The sequence below is a fragment of the Triplophysa rosa genome, linkage group LG5, assembly GCF_024868665.1.
Source record: "Triplophysa rosa linkage group LG5, Trosa_1v2, whole genome shotgun sequence".
In the NCBI taxonomy this organism is placed as follows: domain Eukaryota; kingdom Metazoa; phylum Chordata; class Actinopteri; order Cypriniformes; family Nemacheilidae; genus Triplophysa; species Triplophysa rosa.
The window spans coordinates 16,666,125-16,690,878 of NC_079894.1; the positions used below are offsets into that span (position 1 = coordinate 16,666,125).

General features: G+C 38.7%; 1 protein-coding gene across 1 annotated transcript in view; it reads left to right on the forward strand.

Annotated features, from left to right (window-relative positions):
* Nucleotides 1–1,564: 1,564 nt before the first annotated feature.
* The window catches only part of bcl2b (BCL2 apoptosis regulator b), a 35,749-nt gene continuing 12,559 nt past the window's right edge, over nucleotides 1,565–24,754 (forward strand). The window contains exon 1 of the mRNA XM_057333132.1: nucleotides 1,565–2,731. Coding sequence (XP_057189115.1) covers nucleotides 2,246–2,731 — 486 coding nt within the window. The 5' untranslated portion in view covers nucleotides 1,565–2,245. The remainder of the gene's footprint in view (nucleotides 2,732–24,754) is intronic.

Sequence of the window (24,754 nt, forward strand, 5' to 3'; positions counted from 1 at the left end):
TATATACATATATATATTATTATAGGGTATATATATATATATATAATACTAATATGCTACTAATAATAAAGTTATATACATACCCCACACAATGGGGTCAAAACCCAGAGACTAGTGAAAATGATTATTACTGTGCTTTTGTAATATACTATAAATGTTTTTTTTACATGAAAAGGTAGAATTTGACAGTGTGGCATTTGGTATATATCTTTTAATGACACAATGCACTGGCATGAACGTTTCATACGGTGTAGATAGAAGAACCTCACTGAACGTAAAATAAATTTGATATATAATACAAAGACCTACCATGCTATGTCACATATTTGCTTACATTTGATTAGTGACCTTGAAATAGTGCATGTGTGTAAAATATTTTTACTACACATGATAAATTACAAGTTTAAAAGGAAAATATTGATTTTTAATCTGCCCTCAGACTTTTAGGCCCGCTGTATATGTTCATATGTTCCTTTAATGGAATATCATCATTTATTTTTATAAATAATAATGAATCAGTATAGTGTGATATAACACAAGGCAATTATCGTAATGATAATAATATAACAACAACAACAAAATTATGCAGCAAACACTAGTCGCGGACAAAATTAAGAGACCATTTCAAAGGCCATTTCAGTTTTTCTGAATTTACTATACGTGTTTATGTAAAACTCCAAATTCCCAAATACCGATATTGTTCCTATTTTCAATTATTTGCAGAAAATGAAAACTGGAGAAACAGTTCAAAATAACAGAAAATGCTCTGTATTTTTTCAGACCTCAAATACAGCAAAGAAAACAAGTTCATATTCACATTTGGTTTAAGCAAAACAACAGTAATATTTCTAAATGTATTTAAGTAAAGTTCATAAAACCTTTTTTATGTGATAACCACAGTTTTCATATGTCTTGTCATGCTGTCAGCCTTCCACATTGCTGATGATTTTGTCACTCCTAGGGTTTGATTTTGTTGAAATTCAACAGACAACGGACTGGAATGGCCACCACAATACATCTAGAAATGCTGTTTGAATACAATTTTGGAATGGTCTCTTTTTTTTCCGCGGCTGTATACAAATCCAAATGACAAAACCTTGTATCGCTGGGTCTCAAGAGGTTAAAAAGATCCTATATACATTATTTGCAATTTACTGTCTGAGAGGAAGCACAACCACACACGCACGCACGCACGCACGCGCACACACACGTCTGGTTTACTATCTCCGTGGGGACAGTCCATAGACGTAATGTTTTTTATACTGTACAAACTGTATATTCTATACCCTACCCCTAACCCAACCCCTAAACCTAAAGATCATAGAACACTTTTTGCATTTTTAGATTTAAATATATATATATATAAATAAATATTGTTCTGTACAATTTATAAGCTTTTTTGCCCATGGGGACCTCAATTTTGGTCCCCACGGTGACACGAGTCCCCATGTGTTGGTGTGCGGTCAGGTTTAGGTCCCCACCGGGATATACAAACATGAACACACACACACACACATATACATAAATGACTGAATGAGTGACGTAGCACAGGAAACACCTCTCTCAGCTACGAAGCCAGACTGACTGCATATAGCGACTGCGCACCGCAGACGCCTCGAAACACTCAACTTCTGCAGAGATCTAGCAGCTAAACGTTCAGCTGTCATCTAAAGTCTGAACGTGACAGCAGACATCACTGAGAAAGTGTTTCTCAAGACTAGTTGTTCCGCGAAAGAAGAAACTCACAAGTGCGTTGAACATTACCAACCTCTTCCGTCTCCCGCAGCACTGGACTCTTTTACACGGATAAATGATGACTTACCGCGTGCAGATCCCGCGAAAAACACACGAGACTTTCTTAACCACGTTTGCACGGTACGTATATTTATCGTAAAATGCATGTGTGCGTTTAAATCGCCCCGTATATTCTTGGATTTTTCATATGGGAACAGAAAGTGGGCGTTTTTCTACATTGAAGCATTGGAGGATTTACTCGAGTACTGCAACTTGCAGTTTCAAGTGAGGTTGTATGCAGCAAGTTCACGGAGGTGTCAGTTTTTAAAATAAGACGATTCGTTTTACATTTACATTCATTAAAATACTAATCATATCAGTGCACAAGAAGCTTGATCATGATCGTGGCACAAATCCGCTGTTGATGAAGACTACGATGATGATGATGAAGATGCGCCTGGATTAGGTAGAAAAATTCATACTACGGTAATTAAGTTAAAAATACGTAGATATGGCACAAGAGAGTGTCTTCGACAGCCGCAATATAGTGGTTAAGTATATCCGTCATAAGCTATGGAAGAAGGGATACGTGTGGGAAGTGAACGGACATGATGATAGTGTTTCTAATGGACTGATGATGGGGATACAACAGGACAGCGGCGTTTCTCCCAGCCCTATTCACATAGCTCTCCATAAGGTGTTACGGGACGCCGGGGATGAACTGGAGCGGTTATATCAGTCGGACTTTGCGGAGATGTCCAAGCAGCTGCATCTCACGTCCATCACGGCGCACCAGCGCTTCACCGCAGTCATAGATGAGTTGTTCAGGGACGGGGTGAACTGGGGCAGAATTCTCGCTTTTTTCGAATTTGGAGGCACCGTTTGCGTTGAGTGCGTGAATAAGGAGATGACGGCGCAGGTGGATAACATCGCGGGCTGGATGACGGAATACCTGAACGGACCGCTGCACGGCTGGATCCAAGAGAACGGCGGCTGGGTATGTTATTACCTCAATATATATCTCGCGTTTGATGACGCGCGTCATTTGCGTCACGCATTCTACTCGTCAATCGTGCTTGATTGGCCCGTAGAGCTGTTCGTTAATAAAGGCTAACCAACGAACGACGGATATTAGTCACACCCCTCTCACGCCTCCACGGGAAGCTGCTACGCGAAGCCATCAATGACAGCTGCTGTCTGCAGAGTTGAAGGTGTGGTTTTGCTTTCAGGAACTGCTGTTGATTCATGCAAACAGGAGGATGTTTAATCTTATACAACAACCAGTATTGTGGGCTCTGATATTTACTCGCTAAGTCATGTGTTTAAATGACCCCCGGCTATTCCTGTCCTGAGTGCAATGGTTCAACACGTGATGTGACCTGCATGTGATATTGTTCAAACATCATTAACCTTTTGAATTTCTTGCTCACATATAAAACGCTTAACTTATCCAGCTGCCATCTTTAGCTGAATGTTAAAGGGACAGTTCACCCAAAAATGAAAATTCTGTCATCATTTACTTACCCTCAGATCAGGGCCGGATTATCCAATGGGCATTATGGGAACAGGCCCAGGGGCCCATGCGCACTTGGGGCCCAAGCAAGGGGAAGAAAATTTCACAGAAAAGTGTTTCTGCTATATTCATTCTGCAGTGCACTTCTCTGGCCCGCACACACGCAGGTGCACACACAAAACAGTGTTTCTAACTTAGGAAGTCTGTCTCTTGAATAAATAACTTTTACGAGCCTTCTAGCGGCTTTTGTTCAGAAGAAGCACATATCGACAATCCAGCGACTTCTTGGATAAACCTTAGCTTTCATTCAGTGGGAAAATGTCGCCAGTGCTGCCCCGCGAGCGCGAGGATCCCTTCTCTCGCCATCACTCTGTACAGTGAGTGGCAGGAAGAGCAGCACATCCAATTCACCATATTATACACGACTGAATGACTTCTGAATGAAATGAGGACAAAACAGCGTTTCCAACAACCTGTCACTGTTATCGACTGTTTGGATATATAACCATGAACACAGTTCGTCTGTAAATATGCACATGGTTACCTAGACAGTGTAAAAGTGTGAAAGAACATAGCCAAAATCTCCGGTGATTTGTTAGATGATGTCACGTTATAAGTCAGAACTGACAAAAGAAACTGAAAATATGTCAGTGAGAACGGCTTTATTGTTGTAAATATAATCTATGAATTAGAATACCCTCACGGTTGTCTTGAATCTCAAAAGATATGGAAGAATCTGATAGACCTGAATTGGTAGAGGTGTGGTAGAGTGTGCTGCTGGCATGTGCCAGTGAGTTACAGTATGCAGGGAAATGTCTTGATATTGTTGTTGCTGGTCCAGAAAAGCATTGCTGCAATCATGTGGTGTAAATCCTGTATGATGGAGGATGTGTACAGGTGTTGATATTGTCCTTCAGGTTGTGATCATAGTTTGTAACTTGTCAAGGTAATCCTGTATAAGATAGCAGTGTTTCCTACATGTAGTACATTATAGGCTAATTCAAAACTTTATTGTGCGCACGTGTGTGGATTTGGGGGGAGGGGGGTGTCTACAAGGCACTTGTGTCCAGGCGCCTCTGAATTCTTAATCCGGGCCTGCCTCAGATAGATCCAAACCTGTACAAATTTCTTTGTTCTGCTGAACACAAAGATATTTTGAAGAATGCCAGTAACCAAACAGATGTCACCCCCCCATTGACTCCCATAGTATTTATTTTCCCTACTATGGCAGTAAACGGGGGATGAGATCTGTTTTGTTACTGACATTCTTCCAAATATCTTCCGTTGTGTTCAGCAAAACAAAGAAATGTATACAGGTTTAGAACAACTTGAGGGTGAGTAAGTGGTGACAGAATTTTCATTTTTGGGTGAACTGTCCCTTTAAGGTCAGCTAGGCCTAGACTTGCTTCTGGAAAATCGTAGTACCCTGCGTTGCACACTCTGTGTACATTGAAAACATGGTCTTATAACTGGACCATTATAGATAAAATGTGGTTGCAGGTACGCTGATGCAACATCCTTTAGAAGTGACTAGTCATACGAGGCAAAGCATTCAACCTCACCTTCCTGTGCAAATAAAAAGTAATGCTTTAAGAAATGTAATGTTTATTGTAAATAGCAAGTAGTAGTGAGTATTCTATTTTGAACATACAGTAGCTTCAGACTGTCAGGTTCTTAAAATGACTTCAGGTTTAAAGGAGTATTTTTGACTAAATGGATTTATGGCCTTACAATAATGAAATGTTTTTCACCTTTCAGTTCACAATGTTAGAAATGAGTGAGAACACAGGTACAGGGTCCCAAGCGTCAGATCAGCTGTAGGTCACCTAGAACTTCCCTATTTCACTCACTAATTTTCTCGCTATTAAATTTAGTCTCTGTGCCTCTGTTCTCCATGTGGGCCACAACTGTATTAAATGTTGTTCTAGTTAGCACGTTAGAACAAAGACTTAATGTGAAAGTGCATAATTCAAAGCACTGTGTCCAGAGGGCATTCATTAATAATGCAAAGGGTGAATTTCATCTTAAAGGGAGAAGAGTTTAACATTCCCCTTGAGTTCTGACCCCTCAAAAAGTGGAAACGTCTGACACGTTACACCCGGGCTGACATGAACATCAGGAAAGTGAAGCCGTGTGTTTATGCATTTCTGTCCATTCATGGCTTTGAATTAGACCGTAACGTACTACAACAATATAGTATACACCTCAGTCATTGTGACTCGGTTACTGTATATGTAACAGCTCATCGCATTATTTAACACAGGAAATTCGGCACTTCCTATTCAAAATATTGAGTATATTTTATATTGAGAATCATTATTGCTCATATTTTTATTTGACAAATCTAGCGACTTCTTGGACCAAGACCATTAACCCTTAAAATGCTTTTAATTCAGAACAGCTTTTTTTTTACATTTTCACACAAAAATGAAAAATCTTTCATCATTTACTCACCCTCTTGTCATTCAAACCTAAATGACTTTGTTTCTTCTGCATAACTGCAAAAGAAGATATTTTGAAGAACGTTGCCACCAAGCAACCCACCATTGACCTCCATTTTATGGACACAAAACCACTAAGAGATTTTTCAAAATGTCTTTTATTTTATAAGAAAGAGTCAGGTTGTGAATAAAAGAGGGTGAATAAATAATGGAATTTTAATTTTTGGGCGAACTATCCCTTTGACTTCCAAGTGTATAGGAACTAAATTGGTACACAGTAAGAGGCCATTTACACGAGACTGTTTTCAAATGACAGCGCAAAAAAATTATGCGTTTTGGCTGTCCGTTTACACAGAAACTGCATTTTAGGGGACTGAAAACGCAAACTTTTGGTGCAACTTTTTGAAAACGCCGCCGTTTTCGTTTCCATGTAAACCGCACGACGGAACTTTCCGAAAACAATGACGTCACGCGCGTGCGTATTACGCGCTCAGTTGCGCGAGCAGTGTTGCCAGATTGAAAGGGTTAGACCGGAGAAAAATGCGTTGGGCGGGTGGACAAAATTATGAAATTAAAAACCCTCCCAAGCAGCTTGCCTTTTCTTTGCTTTGCTTTGATTTAGTCAAGTCATTTCAAAACGTTCGAAAATAATGTGTAGTGCAGTCATAAACACATAGCCCTTATGGGTTCAGTTTAACCAATCAGGTCTGGGTCTGGGAAAGGGAGACCTGTCAATCAATCCACCATTGAGACGTGATGACTCGTGAGTGACGGGGTTTTGGCGCGATACAGGACCAGATTTTGTATAGCCTATTTAAGCAATCACAATGCCAAAGTGGTCAACATATATGTTGCACGGTAATGGGAGAGTAACTCAGATCTCACAACGTGGATTACACATGTGGTGACGTGACAGACGACTCGAAAATATAACTATAAATGAATTCAGAGCACAGTTGAATGATTTAATAGAAATCAAACTGAATATGGGATTATATTACTGTTAATCATCAGCACACCTGTACAGACTGTACTCTTGACAGCTGCTGGATTTGCTAAATTTTGCATTATATGTTCTGCAAAATATTCATGAAGTTCATGAACAAGTGTAAAATGCCTACATTACTTTCCGATTAATTATAGTGGGTACTTTTTGCACAAAAATTCGCATAATGATGCATGTGTTTTTTGAGGGTTAAAGTCATTGGTTAATTTCTTGATTGCCGCTTTGAAGTGGTTTCTAGACATATTAGTCATATTTTCTAACTCTCTTTAATGCATTTGCTATGTTTGATCTGTTTTCCTGGTTTTTATTATCTTTTGTCATCTTGTCATACTTCGATTTAAGTAGGAAAATGGTCATTATCATCGTTGATTGACATTGCAATAAACTTCTATCACATATTTTGGCAGTTAAAATTTGGACTGGTTTTGTTGAAATGGGCATGTTTTAGTTCCAATCTGGCAACACTGTGCGCGAGTATAGCCAAAACAATATGGTGGCTTCCCGTACTGTGAACTCTCGCTGCTCGACGACGTATTAACGTTTCCCACAGCAAAATGTGGATTTGCTGCACCAATAAGACCAGCGGAGACACACTATTTACATTCGCCAGACTTTAAACACACATATACGTCGACCAACGGTAGTAAAAAGCACTTTTGGCTTATAACTGTGCATGTGTAAGTGCCAAGGCACCGTCTCTTTACATATCGCCATCCACTGGCGTGACGTGCATACTGCAGCGTTTATATCAGTTTTCCTAGATCCGTGTAAATTCAGACCGTTTTGATAAAACTGTCATGTGTACGTGAAACTTTTCAAAAATGCAAAGGAAAAACTTTTCAGTTTTTCAACGTGTAAACGTGGCCTAAGTTTCCATAAGAAGAGCTACTGAGATCTTAGTGTCTGGGGCCACTATTGTGACTCTCTATAAATAGAATCAAGTTTACTAGATCACTTTGACGTAGGCAACTAGATCCTATAAATCCTGCCAGGGTTGATATTTTCCACCCTGCTCTAAAAACAGTGACGGGGTGGCAGGCTCATTAACCTTAATGGTGACATTTGGATAGGCAGGAGCAGTACATGTACTCTCAGCCCACCTTCTGTTTCCTGTTTAAGACAAGACTTAAAAATAGGTGTCATTTGTGGCCTCACTGTTGTTAAGTCTACTGCTTTGACCTGTATGCTTTAAAAGGGACATCCAGGATTACAATATTCTGGTGTTTTTGTCTGCCCTCCTGTCTGGTTCGGAGCAATAACAACCTACTGTTTTATGTCATCCTGTAATTCACTCTTCTTGTATACCGTATAGGCCTGTATTCAGATAATAATACTTTGAGTCATATTCTATATATTTTTAGTCTGTTTCAACTATACATTACCTGGTGGGTTTGAATCATCCTACCAGTCCAGGTCCAGACGGAATCTATGAACTTTTCTCTTTGCATATTCTGTGCTGACGCCATAGGTGAAATTCTGCAAAATAAATAAAGAGAAATGTTTTAAATGTACTCTGTAAATAACAATTTAATGTCTCAATGGTATAAAATAACAGTACACATTCTCTCCCACTGCACTTTCATGAACCATGCACCAAATGGCTAAACCTGGATTCTGCAGCCTGATGAGGAAATGCGCCTGTAGCCCACGCGAGCAGCACCTGTGTTTATTTGCGTGGCATGTGAGTAAATGCTGCATGACTGGCTGTCTTGGCAGCTGCTCGCCTCTTAAATCATACACTTCAGCCTGCTGATCCAGGTTCAGCCCAGGGCTCTGGTGGGAGTTCGCGTGCCATCAGGTCGTACACGAGCCGCGGATCTGCAGTCTACTAATAACATGACTTTGCAAAAGACCATTTGAAGAGGGAGACAGCAGAATGGAATTTGCTGTGTGTCTATAGATAGCTAAATCTTTTTTTCAGGTATGGCTTTGTATAGTATCCAAAATGAAGATTGATGGTCTTTATTTTGCATCAGTTTACCACAGTGTTTCTTTGAAGATGGTAGGTCGGCACACCTAGAGAAACAATGATAGCAGGGGAGAATAGAAACATGGTTTGAGACCAAAAGCACATGGCACCCATTGCAGGTTCTCTCTTGTGTTTAGTCTCTGGTGATAAGATGAACAAAGTACCATCTGAAGCAGCATTGCCAACCCATTTTGCTTAGATTAATGGATAAACCAATGGTTAGCTTTCCTTAAAGGTCCAGTGTTTGTAATTTTTTGGATCTATTGACAGAAATGCAATATAATATACATAACTATGTCTTCAGAGGTGTATAAAGACCTTACATAAGGAAGCATTATGTTTTTATTAGAATGAGCTATTTCTATCTACATACACCACGGGTCCCCTTGCATGGAATTCGCCATGTTGTTTCTACAGTAGCCCTAAACGGACAAACTGCTCTACAGAGCGCGTTTCATAAATACATTATCTCCCTTGGCAAAGAAGTGAAAACGTGTCAACATCTTTGTCCTATGTCAGCCACCGTAGTGCTTCGAAAGAGCGGGGTGGAGTGAGCCGTTGGTTGCAATTTGCAACCTCACTGCTAGATGCTGCTAAAATCTCCACATTGCTCCACACTGAAATAAAATCTTGTTTCTTATAACAATGTGGGGTTTCTCATTACATCAGTATGACATTTGTCCTGTCAATAGAACATTCAGAACTCTCATGTGAACTTCCTGTATTGCTAATTTCAGACGCTTCATGAGACGTTAGTCATTCTGGGTGTTTAGAGGGATATGAGAGTTGAACAGAAGTCATGTGCAGGAAATGAAGATAAAAGTTCAGAATGAAAGAAACCATTGGGCTCTCGCTGAAGCACGTCACACTTGAAACCAAAACAAAAGTCTCAATGTACTTGCTGTCGAGGAACACAAGGACACTGTTAAAAGACATCTCATGTGTTGTTCAAAATGGTTCCATGGTGTACTTTCATAAATAGTTTAAAGTTTTTTTTATCCAAATGGTAGGGTTCCTTTTGCCATGTCAAACTCCTGTGTGAATCTTTCACACTTCCAGACCAGCTCGAGCTCAGTTCAGTAACATGCACTATTGGGCCAAGTTTCCCCCTCGCAGGGTCCCCTCTCTGGAGCCCCAGTCACTTACCATCTGCCCTGTGTTTACACTCATCAGCAGAGCACTGGTAATATCAGAAACATTTCCTACTGGCCTAGCCAAAGGGAATAAAGCTTTCAGTGTAACGTCTGTCGCAAGAGAAAATGTCTGTGCTCTACGCAGGTAATACTGGGCCCCAATGTTCTCAGCACTTTAGATGCTTTTGTAGCTGTTTGCTAATGGAAGTGTGACTGGGAGTTTTATACCTGACAGTTTGTGACATTTGGGCTGTTGTGGCTCATAAGTAAATATTCCCCTACAAGGACAAAGTTCAAATATTTCAAACATTCAGTCTTAACCGTAAACATGTTTCCCTTTTGTAACGCTACACAAGTAAATCATGTCCTAATATTGACATATGCTTGTCCATCATATTGGACCCTATTGCATAATGTTCAATACATATTAGAATGTGGGATGTGCCTCAATCCTAAAGGACACAATACTAGAGTTTTCTTAAATGCCTTTGCGATTAAATCAAATGTGACATTATTTGTTATTAATATGTCAATAGTTTAACTAGCAATGACAATAGTTGAGCAGCAAGAGAAATTTGTTTGAGAAAAAAGTTTATGGAAATCCGCGCTATATCGCCCCTTGTGGTACAGTTTTAAAAAAAAAGAAATTAAAGTGATAGTTCACCCAAAAATGAAAATTCTGCCATCATTTACTCACCCTCTTGTCATTTCAAACCTGTATGACTTTCTTTCTTCTGCAGAACACAAAAGAAGATTTTTTGAAGAATGTTGGTAACTGAACACCCATTCACTTCTACTGTATGGACACAAATCAATGCAAGTGAATGGGTGCCGTCGCTGTTCAGTTAACAACATTGTTTGTATAGAAGTATCTGTGCTGTGCAATGTTGTATCAATTAAAGTTTTGCATTATACTTTACCTGTAAAGTTTTGAAGTTTGGGCCTACATTGTTGCAAGGTTGGACAAAGGTAAACTTCTCAAAAGCTATAATGCGGTGCAGTAACAACCTCCTGCACTGTATATCTTGTGTACGTGGTTACTGTAATGCATTGTTCTTGCATTTGTGCTTGTTTGAAAGCACAATGGTGTTAGTGTATGATAATAGGCTGGTGTTGGTGGAGGCGTTGTCCCAGAGGTGCTCCACACCCTTCCACAGCATATTTCCGTGCCCTGTCTCCAGGGGATTCTGTCCATTTGAGGAATGTAAATAAATAAAGCAGATGACCTGGGTGTTGTTTTCCTGAGAGGCCTTGCATGGGTGGATATGTACGTTGACAGCCTGCCCTCTCCTGTCAGGTCAATGGGGTTACTGTTTTAGCAATGGTAATCTTTGTGTGAATCCATTTTCATAAATTAGACCAGTGGTTCTCAAACTGTGGTAAGCATACCACTAGTGGTACTTGAAGAGACCCCGGTGGTACATGAGGTGACACGACAGAAAATTAAAAACTCTATATATTAATGTACACTTTGTGTTTTAAATACAATTTCAAATGTTTAATACGCCTAAGTTTCATGATTGATAAATATGGAATACATCTCAGCCTATGTGCAATTTTAAAATAGTGTATGAATTATCATTGGTCGATGTAACTCAGGCGCGTGACGGGCAGCTCAAACACAGAAGCGGGACACTTTCAAACACTTTCTCACTCTCTGCCGACGAGCTGCGTGCAAATGAAGTTTCTTTTGTATTTCTGCACTCGAGCCGCTGTTTAAAGCTGTAGTTATTGCTGTAGAGTGCTAATTCAACACACACTGCATCTACTCAAGGTTAAATCAATGAAGCGCGCGTCGTGATGTATTTTTGACGCGTTTTATTAAAGGTGGTACTTGATCTCAAAAGTTTGAGAACCACTGAATTAATATACTTTTAACACGTTTTTCTAAAATATGTTTATTCAGGTCTTTATTAAAAAGTAACATATGGATAGAATCTCATAGAATTTAATGAATAAAGTATCATTAAATATTTTCAAGTGTATATTAAATTAAGTAATATATTAGCAGTTAATATGTAGAACATTTTTCCCTAGTGTCCTCCCACTATGTGCAGTTAGCTCTGTGTGACGAAAGCGCGTTCTTAAATATTTCTGAACTTTGACTGTTGTTGCTATTGTGCTGCGTCTGTACTATAAGCTAAGTCTATAGGCTGTCTCAGCTTTGTACTTGATCCCCATGAGCCAAACACTCCAAAGTATGTGTTCAGTCTTCAAGCTTCAGCTGAGATCTGTACTTGCTCGCCTTTTGAAGATGCTCTGTCAGCACCAAGAGGCTGTTGTAATTTCGTTGGCTGTAGTTCATTAAGCTTAAAATTAGTTGTAGTGTCCACAACCTAAACATAAATGGTAACAAGTCTCTGTCTTGTAGTGTATGTTCGGTTCTACGTTGCTGCAAATAACCATTAGAAAAACTATTTGTGTGTGAATGCGAGATACAACATTCAAGTAGGAATATAACATCGTTGTGTTATCCGTCTAAAAGTAACACGGCATTTGTTCATCATGCGTCACGTTTCCAAGTGTTTTCGCATCCATCTGTTGTACCGCACACACGTGTTCTTGTATCCAGTGTCACCATTCTGACAAAAAACCTCCTTTCCCTGTGGCCACAAACCGGGCCTGAACACATGTTGTTGAATGATGCATGAATTGGCTAATCTCTGACACTAAATGACCATCCCTCAAACAAGATGCGTCATGCTGTCTGTTTCTGTCTCCTTACCGCACACTACCTTCTCCCACTGGCTCCGAAGATCAGGTGACTACACAGGCCCTGAAATATTCAGAGCTATGTGAGAACGTCTATATATAGATGTGTTGCTCCTCCCAGGACACTGGCTAAATGTCAGCGTAGGAAAAGCTGGGAATCGGCGTGCCTTTTGGATCGTACACCCTGCGTGGTGTTTCCAGTGAATTTCAGCTAGCTTCAGTGGAAGTGTAAAAAACAATTAGAGAGTTGAGATTAAGATGAGATCAGATTGTGTTTACTGTTTGGTCTGACAGAGTAACGCCCATAATGACCGGGTCTTTGTGAAGAACAATTCAGTAGGCTAAAGGTCATTTGTAGTCCAGCTACTGTTTTGGGTTGATAAGGTGTGCCCGCACTTCACATTGTTTGAAGATAAGCACGAAATATATGTGATTGATTGTTTTTTGAATCATAATCAAGAGATGGTGATTGAGAACGTTGTGGGTTTGACAAAGCAGATTTTGCTGTGCTACTGTAACCCAGCGAAAGCGCACGTTTTGGTCTCTTAAATCATAAAAAATAATATTTTTACAAGTTTTGATTGTTTGAAGCTATTTGCAAAAGCATAAAGGCTCATTCTGATCTAGAACTGCCCACTTAGGGGCCGTTCACAAAGAACACGTTTTTTTCCTGTTTCTACTCCGCCACTTTTCCATTTTTTTGTAAATGTAAATAGGTGCAAGATGGACATGTTTGAAAAATGTCTTCTGAAGCGAAACAATACATTTTTGAGTAAAAACCATAAATATATTGATCATATTTTGCCAAGATATATTGCGTTAGACTTTTATGGACATTTATAGAGATGAAAACTACATACGTAATGTTGGCACGCTGGTTTCATGTATCTCAAGGTCAGTGCCAGATTTAGGAGGATGAGTGCCCCCGTACTATTAAAATCATGTGTTTGTTAGCATTAGTAAATGTTTATGACTAACAATGACATTGTTCAATTGTTCATTGGTTTCATGTTTATAATGCTTGTTTTGACAGTGGGAGCCACAAGTGATGCGTTTATAGCGTGTAGGAAGTTTCAAACATACTTAAATGTAAAATCCAATCAACATTAATAATCAACATTACAATATCAAGGGGACTACAGTTTTTGACATAATCATACAGCACTACCATAATGTATTTTAAAATGACAATTAAACTTATTAATTTATAATAAAAAAACTACTAAAAAGGAACAAATGTGTGTGTTTTCCCTGTATTTCTGGAGGATCTTGAGAGATTATACGTCTCGGATCTAAAGATTTATTAATCTTGTTTATTGTTAGTTAATGCCAAATACAATTGTTCGTGTTAGTTCGTGGTGCATGTTCAATGTTTTAAAAATATTAGTAAATACGGAAAATAAAGATTAACAAATGCAGACATGTAATCTAATGCTTAACTAATGGTAACAAATGCAACGTTGTAAAGTGTTACAAATGTATTAGTATTCTATTGCAATTCCATCAGTAAAGCATATGACACAGGGCCATAGCCAGCCTTGTGGAAGGGGTGGTTCTTTTTCTCAAAAAGTGGAATTTTTTGTCGTTTCCCCCACATTTATTATTTCATTTTGAGGTTAAAATACTTGTATGCTCTATCTCTAACACTGTTTATGTGAATGCCCCACTCTCCATAAAAATGGTAAAATGTGTAATCGGAGGACCACTACGAATCCAGCTGCTCATTACAAGTACTCAGAAGAACTCCTTGTTATTTATTAAGGGTCCATTTGGTAAGTTTTACTTTGAGGTCTTTTTGAGGTCTTGAGGTTTACTGTGAATAATTATACCATATATTACCAATAAATGCTATAAATCATTCAACTTTAATAAATATAATGAATAATAATGTTAACAAATGAAAACCTGGATATTATTTTATAAACAGGGCTTTATACTGTGGCTAGTGGTTTTCCAAAATGACTACTTGCTCCGAGCATGTCTCGAACCAGCGTCTTGTGCTCTAACGAGGAGGCTAAGCATCTGTCGATATAGAAATCCTTGAAGTCAGGCAGTCTCGTTTACTTGCACAGCTCTCTCTCACTGGTCTCTGTTACACTAGCCACTCGGCATTTTTACTGTCAACAATTTTGTTTTTGGGGAAATTATTTTATATGACTAAAGTTGACAATGACATGCTGTGAGATCATGTGTCAAAAAACATGCCCAAAATAAACACGAAAATGTTCCCGTACGTTGTTGAAAAATAAATGCCTGTACGATATGATATGTGATGTGAAAATGTAGAAGTTAGTTCGGCGAAAAGTGGATTCGAACCTGATTGATAGCGTCAAACCTAAAATAACTCGTCATACGTCTTACTCACTGATTCACAAAATCTCATGAATTTTAAGCTGTCTATTCTCATCCAGCAAAGAGACATGACCAGACCATAGAACAGCAGAATAGTCAATGCCCAGAATGAACTTCTGGTGAGTGCCAGGTTGACAGGCTGTGTGAAATCAATGATGATCTTTCGATGCTGGGTGACAGTGGGGCTCTTGTAGTAAATGGCCTACACTGTAAAAAGATCCTGTAAAAAAACGGCAATTATCTCACAGCTGGGGCGCCAGAAATATTCCGCAAAATAACAGTTTTTCCTGTAAAATTGCATTGTTTTCTATATGTTTTTCTTGTAAATTTGCTGTCTTTTTCCGTAATTTGATGGTTTTTGCCTTTTTTTTAAAAATACGTTAATAAAAATTTCATAAATTACAGTTTTTTTGGACATTATACCTGAAAAATCTGTAGAAAACAACAATTAAATTCTGTCAAATTTTTACTGTGTGGGGGACATTATCTTCCTGTCTAATGTCCTAACAAACTTCACCCTGGGGATCAGCTCAACACATTCACATACACATTCATGAACTAAGAGATTGATAACAAACTTTATCGGTTCCTCGTAGTTTAACATTTGGCATATTTGTCTTATATAATCATATAGTCACAGCTAAACATTTTATTAAAATGATCATGTAAGCTTTAAAAATGTCAAAAACAATAATGCGGTACAAACACTCAATACAGGTGTATTCTTGTATGCCTGTCTTTGTGAAGATTCATAAAGCTTACAGAATCAGCCTAACCTTCTTTAGCTCTTGACATTTCCCAACCCTCTATTTGAAAACGTCAGATCGGTTTTGAAGTGGTGACCATGGTTTCCCATGTGACATTGAGTTGATAAAAGCTTGCTGGGAGAATTTCCATATCGTGCTAGCGGGCCCTCAAGTCTATTTTCCATCACGCTTCCATCCACACACATCCACAGTATCTGCAACCCTTGACAAATTTTTCTCATCAGCTACGGGATGAGAGAGCGCGCTCACGTGAAGAGAATCAGAGGTAACAAGCTCCCTTTCTAACTTTGTTAAAGCTTGTGCGTTAGCAATTTGGAACTAACTTAATAAATTAATAAAGGAACCGTTCAGATCATGTTGCTGTGTCGAGATTGAAGGTGAAGCCGGCTGGTTGATCTCTGAGACCCGAGATTCGTGTTTGAGGTTAGGTTGACGAGTGCGCGTGTTAAATTATTTCTGACCTCAACACAGGGAGGAGTTCTTTAAATGGCCAGTTTCAGGCTGGGTGGTTCAGTTTACGATTTGCCGTGATGGAATATATTCTTCTACTGGAGCCTTGGTATTTGAGTTGCACTCAATAGAGATCGCAATGTCTAGACGTGGTTTCTGTGTAAATATCACTGATGTATGTTGATTGAGTTTTGGTTGAGGTCAATAAAGTTTTTTTTAATACAACAACACCCTTTTTATATGACTTCCCCGCTATTCCTAATTTAAGGGCAGCACTGCACACACGTTCACCATCACAAAAGAAGTTTGTGATTAGGATGGCAAAAGCTAATAAGGTGAACCGCAGCCGTAGCGGCGATTAGCGCTCTTTGATCTTGAGGTGATGTTAACAGGCAGTGGGGAGGCGGTGGTTTTGGTGGGGAACCTTCATCAAACTACAAACGCCCCATTTAATAGAAGTCAGACAGAAGAGTTTGCACAATACAGTTGCCAGACCACATTAGACGGATAGAAACCCGGGGAGTGGCAGACTATGCTGAGAGACTTCTAAAGCATCATGGTTTCTCTTAACTTCAGTGTTTTTGAGCTTCTGTAACTGTACCAAAGCCTTGTGATGTTTAGTGTTTGATGCCGCAGCTAAATTAACTGTCAAGCCATCAACTGTTGAGTTCAATTCCCAGTGCATGCTGGGCAAGTCGGTCTGGTTGGCATGCTAAGACCCTCTGAAACCCTTCAGCCTCAAGGTTTCAAACTGTCTAACATTTCAAACAACCTTGAAATAATAAGCATAACTTGGATAAGTAGCAGTGACCTTCTGAGATATATAAAAACATATGTTTACTGGAGTTTGTCTTATTTATAAAGTGTGTGAATGTGATTACAATTGCTACGTAACATTGTGTCGTAAATATTTGATCCTGAAACAATTGTGGCACTCTATCGTTAAATATTTTGTATATTGATATGTTTTGATTGTTACTTTATTAATTGATGTATTTGATAACAGTATTAGGGTGATGCAAGACCTGATCTCGCGAAGATATATGATTGAGTGTACCCAAACATTATTGTCTTAAAAGGGTTGTTCAACCAAAAATGATTTATGATTTATTAACCCTCGTGTTATTCTACACCTGTATGGCTATCTTTCTTCTGCAGAACACAAAAGAAGATATTTTGGAGAACACTGGTAACCAAACAACATTGGACCCCATTGACTTCCATTGTATGGACACAAAAGCACTTAAACATTTTTCAAAATATCTTCTTTTGTGTTCCACAGAAGAGAGAGTCATATACTGGTTTTGAATGACATGGGGTGAACTATTTCTTTAAATAGTCAGACTATATAGTTGAACAATTCAGACAGGAAAGAATGAAGAACTTGCAGCAAGCTCTACTGAGATTTGAGTTCATTTACATTTTTTCTCAGTTAGAATTTGAGCTATTGCAGTATCTCAGGGGGTCACATTTAACAGGCATCATTTGAAAGCAAGAAACCGAGAGCTTCAATTCCCAAAGCTAAATCTCACTTATGCAACATCAAAGTTCGAATTTACTCTTTCAGCCTAAAGTCGAGTAATGTAAGTGTTGGTATGTACCAAGCACATATTTGTACTGCGTAATAATGCCATGAGTGGAGCTATGCACCTTATCTCACCAGGCAGAGAACTTTCTTTAAGGGTGGCTAGAGAAATCTTTCTTTGTGGGCCGAAAGTACGCCTTTCGTACCAGCAGGGAACAAAGTGCAATTGTTTGTTTCTACGCACCAGTGCATTCCTCACATTTTTTCTGCAGTGCTCTGGGCAGGAATCAGCTGGGTGCTGGTGAGGTCTTGCTTTACTTATATGCCCTTAACTGTCACTGAGGAATGCAATGTGCATTTAAGTCATGTGAACATTCTTATGACCTTGCATACACATGATGTCATTTTGGGAATTGAAGATGTGTAGAAGATATTGCTGTATGTTAAATGGCTGGGCAGGTTCTACATAGTGAGTTGGGGATGGTTATAAACCCTGATGAAAAAACAATAATAGCAATAAATAAAACTTGCATTTAATGTGATTATTAAAGGTGGCACCAACTGACCCCTTGGATGGGGTATGTCTATCCTAAGAATACTAGTTTTTATAGTTAACTCTAACTCATGAGCCGCGGTTTATTGTTGAATAGTTGTCATATCCCAGCAGAAACCAAATAGAGACACAACTGTGGTATATTGATATGATAACCTACCTATTGGAGTAGTTGACAATATTGTTGTGGTTTCTGGAATGAGTTGGTATTATGTAAGTTCTGGGACTGGTGGCACCAGATGATATCTTGATGTTTGAGCCAACTTTAGAGGGAATGTTGTAGTGTTGATGCTTCATGACTCAGATTTAAAGATCTAATCTCATGAAACTCATGAAATGCAATGAACAAGTTCACAAAGTGGATATCATCGCTGTCCAAATTCGCTGTTTTTCAGGAAATGTAAAAACGCTGTACTTTTTAGATGATCAAATACTGTGTTGTCTAAGTTAACAAGCACTTTTTAATAGTTTTTATTTATTGGTTAGATATTGGGAAAACCCAGTGACAAATATAAATGGTGACTAATAGATAATAATAAAAAAGATAATAAAAACATAGACAATATAATAAAAATAAAATAAGACAAATTATGGATATGAGGCTTCAAAGGACAGCAGCGATAGGTTTGTTTCATTTGACAGTAAGTGCATGGCCGTAGCCAGCTGTGAGGTCACCGCTGTAATTTTTTCATATTAAGAAATAAAATGTGAAGCTTTGAGTGAATAATCAACAGTTTAAAAGTATCTGCGTTACACGTATATACAGTAATTCAGTCTATACAGTTTAAGTTGTTTATTGTCTGTTGTGTAAAAGATGGATTCATTTCAGTTGATGCGGGAGGCTAGTGGCGTCATCAGATTGAAAGATTTGTGAGTGAGTGCTTGCATGGGTATCCAAAAGATGGATTAGGATGAAGTATTTTAACAATGAAAAAATGTTGCACTTCACTTTTAAACTGTAACATAATGTTCTGTTCATGACTTTGAAATTGTCAGCATGTCAAAAAAAGTTTGACCATATACCTGATCAAAATTCATCTTTGATGACACACAAGGGGTGGAGTACCCTCAAGTAGTTTTCAGACCATAATCTGTGGTTCATTTCATGCATTAATGTAGTTAATGGAGTTAGTTTTTTAAACAGTTTGAAAATCTGTTGCCAAAACTGACAGAACTTCATTACAGCGTTGAGCTCAAGAGAGGTTTCCCATGAAAGAAGAGATTAGATTATGGGGTAAGCATCTTCGGAGTGTCATTATTTTTCACTTTAATGCCATGCATTATGTTCATTATTGTTTGGCTTCACTTATATCAATTACTCAAACAATAAAGATGAGAAGACTTGGTATGAATGAGACTCATTAATGTCCAGCTTGAGTCAAGTCTTCAGATGTTTGAAGTCTATTAATTTCTAACTAAAATGTAAAATGACATGAGATCATATTATTGCCCTAGAAAAATGCAAACAATTACAGCGACTTCACATGAAACTTCATACAATTCAAAATTTACAAGAAGTTTACAGACTCACATTTACCCTCCACATGACCAAACCTATATTCTTTTAAAATTCATCTTTATTGCAATACACAACTTCCTCTCCAAAACAAACGAATCCTTTAGCTTTTATGCCTTTGTATTTTAATAAATGTTCGAATATTTACATCTGAGTGAACCAACCCGGTGACAGACTCACTTTGGTTTTCCCCAGCTAAGCACGGATCACTAAACCCTCGCACTTTGAACTGCAAGAAGCTTCACTCAGCTGTCATCTCGCTATCATCGTCTTGGCAACCAGGCGTTTGGCTTTGCAGTAAACATTTCCCTGGATACAGGCTTGGCATCTGTAGTTGACCATTGCCAGCATCACCATGGAAAAGTTTGCTGCTCTACAGATAACACGGCGTACCTAATTTTCATGGGAATTAACTGGATGACTAAATCTGAGGCTTTGTTTCTGTCAGAGTCATTAAAACTATATTAGCCATGCTAAATTACAACTTAATTTCCAGGTTTGCAATTTGCAAGTTATTATTCGTACAAAGGGTTGTTTAACTACATTTATTTATTATTTTTGGCCGACAGAGATCATTCTACTGTAAATCTATATAAATTAGGGCTGAAACGATTCCTCGAGTAATTCGAATACAAAAAATCATTGAGGCAATTTTTGTTGCCTCGAAGCCTCGTTTAATCCATTTAACTACAGTACACACGGAGCACTGCGTTTCCCCACGGACCGTTATTACTGACGCACAGCCCGCTAAACTCTATTCATGTTACAGCGCTCTCAAGTCTCACGCATTCACCGTGAGACACGCATTTTAGTCTGTTCACACGCTCACACGCATGTCTCATGCTGATAAATAACTGATAGTTTATTGAAATGGTGAACTGCTATTTTACTTAGTTTTAGTCTATTTTGCGAGTGAAACTTGTTTTCCGGCTGCATTGAGTCCATAAAACTAGATACGGACTAATGTTAGTGGATGCCGAATCATGCACTTTATGAGGACATAAACTTAATCTCCAGATTGCTCTGAGAGTTTATTTCAGAACATTTTACTGAGTGAAGCTAACACTAAAAAATAAGCGTCTTCCGACGACCTGCCAAAATAAAAGTCCGGTTAACTCAGTATTTTTATGTGGACAAATATATTACTATTTAATAGTAAAAAATAAACTAAAACTAATTTAGAGCACCATGCATAAGCTGAAGTTAGTTGTTTACCTTTGAAATTATTCTTTCTATTTTTGTTAATGTTTCTTATTTATACATTTGTATTAGGCCTATATTGCATTTTGAATTTAATATGGCAATGGAATATACTAAATGGGTTTAGTTTTCACAGATATTAATGTATGCAATTTCAGCAATAAATATATTAATTTGTCTAAAAAGGAAACAAATTAGTTGTTCATTTTAAGAGACCTGTCTTAGAGCACTTTTCCACCATCGCGCCGAACCGTTCTCCTTGCTTAATCGTTCCACTCCGTGCCGATCCATGCCAGCCGGTACGTAAATGGTTTCATTTTCCACCACAGGGCTGATAACGGAAATTTTTAGAATGTAAACACAAACGCGTCACGCGCTGCCTTGGTAACACAAGAGACTGAGCTATAACGGCTCTGCGCGCATTCATTAGCACGATTGAGCACGGTTATAGAACCGTGCTGAAAATTCCAAGCTGAGAACAGTTTGTAATCGTGTCGTGTCGAACCAGACTCACGTGGAAACATAACTGTAACCGTTTCAGACTGTGCTTAGAATGATTCGGCGCGATGGTGGAAAAGGTTTTTTTCATTTCTTTAAGATCTCTCTTAAAACAGATTCATGCAGTAAATGTTGACTAAAACTTAGATGACGACAACAAAAAATCTTCCTTTGGGATTATAAATCATCCATGTTTTGATTTGATCTTCAGTGTTAGAGTGAAGATCTTCAGGATAAAGTGAGTTCAAAATAGAGATTCTATACTTTGCTAATTCATGTCCAAGTCTTAGCCTGATTAGATTGTTCCTCTTCCCTCTCCACTGATGGTTCATACGGTGTTATGTTGTTTCCAATCACAGTGTGTTTACAAATAATCAATAATTTTATTGTGGTTGCGTATTATAATTATTATAAAATGTCCACTTTGATCCAGTTAGCTACTAGCCCAAAGCACGTTTAATCCATTGTGGGAAATGGACTTGGGAGAGATCAGCAACCAGGAACTTGAATCAACAACAGACCACGAGAAGTGGTGCAAGAGAGCAAAAGTAGATTGCATGTCTTCTGAAAAGGATCAGTTTGCTGCAAAGCAAATGAGGTAAGACCAGGATAAGTTGAACTCAGTTAAGAGAAAATTGAAATGACCTGTTGTGATAATTTGGAGTTATAAAATTACCAATACCCTAGTGTGCAATGTTTGCTTTGAGGACATCTTTCATAATAATTGAATAAACTAAAACAATATGGTCAGTCAAACCTAGGTCCACACGAGATGCAAATTTAGGTTCCAGTTGTGCCCTACAGTATGAAAAACTGAAACTTGACTTGACCCAGGTTCAACTTAGCTCTTAGTTGGATAGCGACAGTTTCATTCCACATAGATTGTGTAAACTTTGTCGGGCAAGTTGATAATTATGATTTTTTAGTTGGATTGGTCAGGAATGAAGGATATTAAGTCTCTGTGTTTTAATTCAAGGAGCTGTAGAATTAAGGCTTTGGCTTAATGATTTTTGCTGAGTGTCTGTTTAGGGAGGATAGTGTGGAATGGGCATCCACCTCCGTCTGCCTGATACACCCTCCATATGCCCTCACACCAGGTGATGACTCAGCGCTCTTTTGCCATTCTCCACACCCTCCGCACACACCATCCCTGTCCTTTCGGACATGCTGGCTCTTGGCAGATACAATAAGAACAGTTTTATTAGATTACTTGCCAGGCCTGGCCTGTTTATTTATAGCGGGGGGCTGCTTTCTTCCTCTCTGCCTTAGGGAAAGGGCAGCACCACCGCTAACAATGCATTAACCTCCATCATCAGTGTTCAAGGCGGAGCGGTTGAAAGCTAATTTCACAATGTTAGCTCTTGTGTTTGTGCATTTCCTCTGCCTTTTCCAAGTGTTAATAATGGACCTTGCCGTGGTATGTATGTGAGTTGTGTAAATATGAATATAAGTTTGTCAGTGCATGGAGCAGGATTGACATGGCTTGGCCGTTTTCGTTTGTGTGCTATTGCTATCTGATTTTTTAGCTGTGCCGAGAAGATGGCCTGATGATTTTGACTCCAGGCTGTGTCAGCAGTTATCTCAACCAGCCTCCCCTCCAGTATTGGTCCCAGGTGGACAAAACAGTATTGCGCCAGCCATGTGGCCATGCGTGCCAGCTTTTGTCTGGTTAGCATTGAACAGCGTTTTATAGGCATATTATTACCTTCAAGCCTGTAAAGCAGAGGTTCTCACCTGTGGCCCTCGAGGTTCATTTCCTGCAGAGCTTCATCTCAATTTAATTTACCTTGTAGTATTTTTTAAGACCTTTGCTGTGTGACACCCTTGTTTACTCATGTACTATTCCCTATATACAGTGAAAAAATAAAATTGCTCCTTGTCCAATTTACCCAATTTAAACAAGTTCTTATTTTGCACAACATGATTTTTATGTTCAATCATTAAAGTAATAATACTGTGTTTTTAGGAGGGTCTATTGACAGAAATGCAATATAATATACAAAACTATTTCTTCAGCGGTGTATAAAGACCTTACGTAATGAACCGTTATGTTTGTAATACTTAGAATAAGCTGTTTATATCTACATACAGAGCTGCCCTTCATACATTGAATTCGCCGCCATGTTTTGTACAGCAGCATCCTTCTTTTTAAACTTAAAATACACAGACCATTTATTTTATGTAATAAATAAGACATCGCTCTTTCTACAGTCTTTCTAATGCCCGCGTGATCTCTTCCCTGTGTCAACATGAGAACAACATCTTTTTGTACTGTGGTGGCCACCGTCGTGTTTGGACTGTGCGATTCGCTGCAAATCTATAATACAACACTAGTGGCCGCTGTAAATCAAAAACTGCGCCTTTAAACTTAATCCATTCAAGTTAAGACTACATGAATAATTTGTGTTTGTGTCCAGTGTATAAAATTTAGCGGCATCTTGTGGTGAGGTTGAAAATTGCAACCAACAGCTCACTCCACCCCTCCCTTTCGAAGCACTACGGTGGCTGACACAGGACTAAGATGTCGTCACGGCTTCGTTTCTTTGCCGAAGGAGATAACGTATTTACGAAACGCGCTCTGTAGAGCAGTTTGTTCGTTTAGGGCTACTGTAGAAACAACATGGCCAATTCCATGCAAGGGGACCCGCGGTGTATTTAGATAGAAATAGCTCATTCAAAGATAATTATTACATAATGCTTCATTATGCAAGGTCTTTACACACCTCTGAACACAGGTATGTATATTATATTGCATTTCTGTCAATAGATCCTCCAAAAAATCACATATTGGACCTTTAAAGTTAACATAGAATTATTGAAACTGGGCAGAAGATTCCAGTTCCCCGCATCCTTTGCATGAGACTGTAGAGTATTTTTAATAGTGTTAGTGTTTAATATTCATTAACAGGAGACAGGGGATGATATTCAGTTATAACCATACTTAGCTCTGGTGTCCATTGTTTATTGTCTATTGTCTCTTTTCCTTGCAGCTTGCTTCCCATCTAAAATTAAAACGTAGCCACTCTATCCTCAGTTCCCAAACTTTGGATGAGAAACAGCTCTTGTGAAACGTTCCGTCACAAAGCTTTCCCATAATTTATTCAAAATCACTTTTCTTGGTCTCTGTGACGCATGAACGCCCCTATGAGACATCCCACACACTAACATTGACACTTATTTGAATATTTATGTGGTGGAACGGGTCCAATTGCAGATAATTTAGGAGACAGAAGCAGCTAGATCTCTTCTGCCAAGTCAGCTCGGCTCAGGTGCCTCAGGTGTTTTCCTATGAATACTAAACGCTGTTCTTCTGGAAAACTGCCAGCCGCTGGAAAACACAATGAAATGAGTGGATGCAGGTAGCACAGTGCACACAGATATGAAA